Source organism: Microtus ochrogaster, linkage group LG5, assembly GCF_000317375.1.
Source record: "Microtus ochrogaster isolate Prairie Vole_2 linkage group LG5, MicOch1.0, whole genome shotgun sequence".
Classification (NCBI taxonomy): Eukaryota; Metazoa; Chordata; class Mammalia; order Rodentia; family Cricetidae; genus Microtus; species Microtus ochrogaster.
The window spans coordinates 40,360,966-40,368,634 of record NC_022031.1 but is presented as its reverse complement, the minus strand read 5'-3'; the positions used below and the strand labels follow the sequence as shown (position 1 = coordinate 40,368,634).

Here is a 7,669-nt window from a genome sequence, read left to right as displayed (position 1 = left end):
TTCAGAAACTTCACAGCCTGGACCTGCAGGATTCAAATAGTTGGGAGGGCCAGATTAGCCAAATACCTTCCCTGCCCAACATTGGTCTGAAAGCCACAGGAGTGCAGAGCCCTGGGCCAAGGCCAGTGGGAGGCTAGGGCTCAGAGCAGCAAGTGATCCCAGGGCCACTTCATTCTGGCACAAAAATCAGGTAAAAAGTCCAAGACAGAATGAGGTCAGAATTTTCCAGTTTCCCAGGTAGCATTTTCTGTCTTTCTTACAGGCCGGGGATGGGGTGTGGAGGGAGAAGCTACTTTCCCTAAGAGGACTAGATCCTTTCCGGTTTCCCCATCAGCCCCTACCTGCTGTGACAGCCACCACTGTGAGAGGCAGTGTCTCCGAAATGTGAAATCCATAGTTCTGGAGGAGGGCATCTTTGTCTAGTGTGACAGTGTGCCTCACTGTCGTGAGAGCCTGCGCTGGGCTCCCGGGTGACTCATCAGCTGCAGCAACTTTAGCCCTAGAAGAGAAGGAGTAGGCTGAAAAAACAAAACAAAACAAAACAAAACAAAACAAAACAGAACTCCAGAAGGTGGATACCAACAGCTCCAGGGCTGGCAGAGAAAGCTGAGGCTAAGTAGACACCAGGCCTTTTCTTTCAGGCTCAAACCAGGGCTTTGCCCGTGGTAGGCAAGAGCTCGGCCACCAAGCTAAATCTTCAGCACTTGGTTTTGGGATATAAGGTACGGTTATACAGTTTAGGTTGGCCTCCACCTCTACACCTTTCTCCTTCTGCCTTCCAAGTGTTGGGAGAGATGAGACGCAATGCTGGTGACAATACCAAACAGGACTCAGCACCACGCTCTGGGGGTGAGGTCACGAGATGCTGTGGGCACTCAGAAGGTGGAAGAGCAGTTCTCACTTTCCAGGGATGGGGACAGGAATCCTGCCAGGAAGAGGGAGGGTTTGGGTTGCACCTAGAGAAACAGCCCAGGTTCTGGACTACAGAGGGACCAATGATGGCCATTCCAGTAGACAATACTGCTGGAGCGGAGAAGGGAACACACAGGAAGTACAGGAGCGAGAGCCACTCTGTTTAAAGGTTTCATTTTGATTTTATTTAATGTGTCTGTGTGTGCCCATGTGTGTATGTGCACACGCGTGGGGACTCGTGGAAGCCAGAAGAGAGCATCGGAGTCCCTGGAGCTGGAATTACAGGAGGTGATGAGCTACACAACATGGATACTGGGAACCGAATTCTGGTTCCCCGCAAGAATAGCCAGTGCTTTAACCTCTGAGCTGTCTAATCTGCTTAGATGTTTGATGACAGCTTATCTTATAAATGGATGTTCCTTAGGTGGTTTACCTACTTAGCTTTAGAATGCACTTTTGTTCTGCTAAGCTTTGTCACTGTGAGAATTTCTGCATGAGATGCCAGCCAGGACTGCCTCAGTACTAATCTCTAAAACCATACCTATTCTCACTACATCTAAATCAGGTTGTTTTCTATCCCTTAAAACTACAAAGCAAATCCCCAAACTATTTTTCATCTGTCTGCAGCAAATGATTTTTTTTTGCCCTAACATTCAACGGTTCATTCTGAGGAAGGGCACAGAGCAATGAGCAGAGGTGTTTATCATTACTACAAACACGAGGGCTGTGGAGAAGTAACAGCTCCCCCAGGCCTCTGCAGTCAGTGTCTATAATTGATGCTCGTCTGTTTACTAAACCCTGTCAGGAACTCCGCCTGATGCAACAGGACCTTACCTACTGGACTCTGTCATTTATAATGACTCAAAGTCCCGCCAAGAACCAGGAAGTATTAAACAGTGCCTTCCAGAGCCAGTTTTCCAGACCCCATGCAGTATTTGTCCAGGAGCCCACTGATGGAGGAGCCTAGCAAAACTGGAGAGAGGACCCAAGCACCACTGTTTAGAAGCAGGGCCCTTCCTCCAGGAAGTGAACGTGTTACCGTGAGGAAGACCAGCACAGAGACCTAACACAAGAAAGACCATAAAACTGGAAATCACGAAAATGTACGTCACGTAAATCCATAGCCAGTCCAGACTTTTAAGACCCAAACTTTAAGCCAAGCATGGTGAGTATACATACAAGTCCAGCTTTCGGAAGGCTGGAGAGGGACGGGACACAAGATAACATACAGCCTGAGATATATAAGACCACCCTACTTCAAAACAAAAACAAAAAACACTAGGGGTAGCAGCACATACCTGCAATGGCAGCATCTGAGGAGGCAGGAGGATCAGGAGTTCAAAGCCACAGTGCGGTACATGGGCCACACGAGACTCTTATCTCAGAAAAAAAAACAGCAAAAAATATAAAAATTCTAATTCATGTGTCTGTGCACGGATATCTGTGTGTATGTACACACATCTTCAAGTACCCTCGGAAACAGAAGAAGGAGCTGGATCCTCTGGAGTTAGATTTGCAGGTAGCTGTGAGCCACCCAAAGGTGGGTGGAGACCCAAACTCCATTCTACTGCAAGAGCAGCAAGTGTTCTTAACCACTGCAGTTTCTCCAGGCTTTAAAGCTATAAAAAGGTTGCAGAACACAACTGTTGTTCTCTGCTGAAAGGCTGAGATAGGAAGAAAGTGGAGCCTAGGAGTTCAAGGCCAGCCCGAGTAACACAGGAAAACACACACACACATACACACACACACACACACACACCGCCACACAACTATCCAGACTATAAAAGGTCTTTCTACAAATAAGTAACATACTTTACACTGAAAGTAAAAATTCAATATCTGAGGGCTGTGATGACCATGGGAAAAGTATGAGGACCCAAGTTCAGGCCCCAGGAACACATATAAATCCAGGCAGCATAAACCCCTATAAACCCTTCAACCCAAGAGCTGGAGGAGTGGAGATAAGCAGACCTCTGGGACTTGCTAGCCAAAGGAGCAGTGAGACACTATATAAAAAAATAAGAATAATAATGAAAATGATACCAGATGCCAACCTCTGGTTCCAAAATGCACCCATTCAAACACAGTTGCACGAACACACACACATGCACACAAACACACACAGAGAGAAGGCTCTCAACATTGGAACTAGAGAGATGGCTCTGCAGTTAAGAGCACTGGCTACTTTTGCAGAGGACCAGAGTTCAGTTCCTAACATCCACATGGCAACTCACAACTGTTGTGACTCCACTTCCAGGGAATGTGATGTCCGCGGGCCTATGCTTACCCTAGTCATACACAAGGTGAACATATATACATCCATGCAGGCAAAACACTTATACACATAAAATAACAATCATCTGGGCTTTAAAAAAAAAAGCAAAGGATAGCTGGGTAGTGGCAGTGGCACACACCTTTAATCTCAGCACTCAGGAGGCAGAGGCAGGTGAACCTCTGTGAGTTCAAGCGAGGCCAGCCTGGTCTACAAAGTGAGTTCCAGGACAGGCTCCAAAGCTATAGAGAAACCCTGTCTTGAAAAAAAAAAACAAAAAAGGGGGGGGGGTAATTATACCTATTTAATGTTACAAAAGAAAGTTTAACATTTAATCAACCTTTCTTCATGTTCATTTAGTGTGTGTGTGTGTTCATTCACTGCATACACATGGAGGTCAGAAGCCAGCTTTGGGGGGGTCGATCCTCCTCTTCCATCTTTTCCTAATTCTGAGGATTGAACCCAAGCTGGAAGGCTTGCATGGCAAACACTGTTAGGCACTGAGCCATGTCTCTGGCCCACAGCTTTTTCCGAGGTTACAAAGGAAATCATTGGAGTTGGAGGATAAAACAAAAAAGCCACAGAACGACTCCAACAACTCATTAAAAACAGATTAGTTGAAGGTGTATTTGGTGCCAGGCATTTTTAATGAACTAATGCTAGGCAATTAGAAAACAGCACCAGAGGATTCAACCAACAAAATTAGTGGTGTGTATTCATTAGCTCAGGGTCAGGGAGATTTATTCAAGGGGAATGACGAAACTGTCATTGAAGCCATAAAGGAAGGCAAATCTGGCACAGGTTAAACTAGGTTCCTGGAGTGGAGGCTGGGGATTAAATGTAGGAAAACAAAAGCACTCAGTTAAAACGTAGATTTAAGGTCATATGGATTAGAAATTCTCTCAGATTACAAAATAAATTTAGAAAAGTATATCCAGGCATGGTGGCACATGCCTGTAATTCCAACACTTGGGAGGTAGAGGAAGACAGATCAAGAGTTCAAGGTCATCCTCAGCTACACAGTGAATTTGAGGTTGGCTTGGGCCACCAGAGACTCTACTCGAACATCAAAAAGAAGAAAACAAAATGTATTAGCTAATGGGAGCAATAATAGCAGTAGTAGTAACAGCAGGAGCATAGCCATCAGTGAAGGAGTGCTGGAATATAGTTCTATATGTAACATTCATTTAGCCCTCATAATAAGCACATGAGGTATTTTTGCTTTTATAAAGAGACTGAACAACTTTTAAGCTATAACTGGAACTCTCTAAGGGTGAGCCAGTGGTTGTTTTGCAACACATATACATACGCCATATCTCCCAACCACTCAAAGAACGTAAGTTTTACTCTGTGTTTTACACACACACACACACACACACACACACACACACACCATATCTCCCAACCACTCACAGAACATTAGTAAGCCTTGCCCTGTGTCCCCCATCCCCAGTCTTCAAGTGCTGACCCAGATCCACGGGCCTATGTCCCCTCCCAGCCCTTCACTCTGGCCTGATCATCCCACCTACGCTAGCTGTACCTTTAGGTTTCAACTCTTCCAACTGACATGTCTTCTCCTCCTTAGACCACAGAGCACCTGAACCTTTGAAAGCTGTTTTAACCCAAATACCATTACTCGAAGTAGACACGATTCCATGGACGCAGAGGCCAGCTTGTGTGCTTTTCACAGCACCAGGTGAAGATGTTAACGCACAGAAAACACCGAGGCTTCTCCAGTATGTAAGTGACAGGGCTGCTGGGTGAGGAAATGAGCAAAATCCTATAGATATGTAGCATGATAGTGCTCATTAGTCAGTCGTGATACTCCGACAAAGTCAACGAATTAGCAAGAAGTATAAATGTATATGAAATCATTAGTAACTAGCGATATGAAAATGTTGTATAACTTATTGCTGTTCATTTTCCCTTACGTTTGCTTGACTTGGATGTCACTCAGCTCTACGACCACTGTTCTAGCTAGGACTCAGCTGTGCCATGTCCCGGAGCTCAGTCAGTGGTATCCTTGGGGTGACAGTAATTTCTCAGACCTGATTCCCAGAGGTTCTGCTCTCGCCCCCAATACCAAAAGATCTCTAAAGAGTGCGTGTCTTCCCATCTCCACGGCGACTGTTCTATTTCAGTCCTGCGTGGACTTCTGCCAACAGGCTCTTAACCAGTCGCCCCACTTTTCAGCCTTTTCTGTCTTGCTCCTGTGTCTCCCCTGGCCGACCTAATTCAGACTTGTAAATCCAGATAGCCCCTGCCCATCACTCCAGCCTCCAAGACCAAGTCATCCATTCTGTTATTCTGTTTCTATCTGAACTGGTCTCTTTTGAGTTCTACACACACACACACACACACACACACACACAAACACACACACACATGCACACACACACACGCTGCTCTTGTTCTCAATATATCCCACTATATCCTACCATGTGCTCTATTTCTCCAACTCCTATTCAGTCTTATGATTTGGGTAGTAGTATCTCCAGCTGCTGGATGTGCCCAAAGAACCAGAAGTCTTCCTCTCCCTACCCTTATTTTTAATAGTGTGTGTACGCAGGTTCTCTCTTGTTTCTGTCACCAGCTACATGCTTCAGGACAGCTGGCCCCAAGCTTCCAACCACTTCTCCTGCCTCCCATTTCCCCATAGAAGTTCTGGGCTGACCGGCTTGTGCCACTGCATTTGGCTTCCTTAGAGTTCCCAGGGATCGAGCTCAGGTTGTCAGGCTTGTGCGGCAGGCACTTTTACCCATGGTGCTATCTCCCTGATATCTCTGTTTTTCTGAGCATGTCTGATGACATTTGAACCCAGGTTGGCTTCAGACTTCCTATGTAACTGAAAATGGGCTTGAACTCATGGTAGTCCTGCCTCTATCTCCTAAGTGCTGGGATTACAGGCCTGAATCACACCCAGACACTATCCTTATTTCAAACAGCCCTCATATGTATGATGGTCAAGCTGTAGTCCTCTCTAGGCTGTAGTGTGCACTGCAAGAACTGAACCTCTCTTAATCCACGGGAGGAACTCAGAGCCAGTGGGAGTGTCAGTAACTGGAGAATAAAAGAAAGAGCATACACTCTTACCACAGGGTTTCGACAGAATCCACTTTCCAAATGAGTGGGCTTCAGCTATCTGACCCTTTCCCTGCAGAGGGCGCACGCTCTAACAATGGTAGACAAACAAGGCCCGCTGTGTTCATTAATCCCTGGATGGCGTCAGCGACTTTGGCTCAAAGTCTGGAGTTGACATTTTCCCCAAAGGCCACGGCTAGCTTTTGCTTGAAAAGGGATTATCTAAGTACACGACCAAACTGGCCTACACGACCAAACTGGCCTCTCTCGCAGGGAACATTTAATATTTGACAGTGGCTGAAAGAAATGGCTTCTATAACAAAATGTCCTCTTCCGAGACATCTTTTAAATAGCAAACGAAGTGGGGATCAGAAAATATCTTTCTACCACTGTGGCAATGCGCCAGTCATAAATCTGAGGCCACTTCTGTGAGCTTACACCCAAAGAGCAGAAGATGCGTTATACTAATGAAATTCCCATCCGATAACTGGATTTACCTCTAAGGTAGGAGCAGAGAAAAACACATTCAATTTATCATGAACAGTTTGTAGAGGCGAATGCTAAATCTTATAGGTCATAAGTTCATGCTGAGCCGATCAATAACACTGAAAAGAGAAAATGTCAGGTGGAAATAGATCACACTGCAGATATTCTGCGGCCTTCTCTGTTCTCTGAAACTGGATTTTATCTCTATGCGGACTCTGACGTTCCTGCAGCTTTCAGAGAAGCAGCTTAAATCCATGTTTAAACACCTTAGTATGTGTAGCTAGAGTGGCTTTAAAAGCTGAATCTGGTCTAAACCAGATTTTGTAATTTGAAATGTATTCAGAAAAAGCTGAAAGAGAGGCAAATCTGTATCAGGAAGGGAGTTAGCATGTTGTCACAGTCGGAGGGATATTCCCATGCTATGACAATATCTAGGGGTCAATGTGGATATTGTGTGTATAGCACCCTCACAATTGAGGGGAGAACTTCCATCATTACTATTTATTATTTTTGTGGTATGAGGGATGGAACCCAGGGCCTTACACACACTGGGAAAGTGATGTATTACTATATTATATCTCCCCAGGCCTGTTATTACTTTAAACACATGATTCAGAGGTAGACATGGTGTTACAAGCTTGCAGTCCCAACACTTGGGACGCTGGGGCAGAAGATCCCAAGTTTCCAGCCAACCTGAACAACACAATATTCACAAAAAGTTCAAGCAGAGAGTTTGGCAAACAGTGTAGATAAAAATGCAATTTGTGAGGCCGGGCAATGGTGGCACACGCCTTTAATCCCAGCACTCAGGAGGCAGAGGCAGGCGGATCTCTGAGTTCGTGACCAGTCTGGTCTACAAGAGCTAGTTCCAGGACAGGCTCCAAAACCACAGAGAAACCCTGTCTCGAAAAACCAAAA

At 45.5% G+C, this 7,669-nt stretch overlaps 1 protein-coding gene across 3 annotated transcripts in view; it reads right to left on the bottom strand.

The window, feature by feature from the left end:
• Positions 1–7,669, bottom strand: part of Frmpd1 (FERM and PDZ domain containing 1) — an 88,488-nt gene that overhangs the window by 35,045 nt on the left and 45,774 nt on the right. For all 3 annotated transcript variants that reach the window (XM_005362123.3, XM_013351948.2, XM_026786726.1), the window contains exon 3: positions 342–499. In XM_005362123.3, the coding sequence (XP_005362180.1) occupies positions 342–499 (158 nt within the window). The remainder of the gene's footprint in view (positions 1–341; positions 500–7,669) is intronic.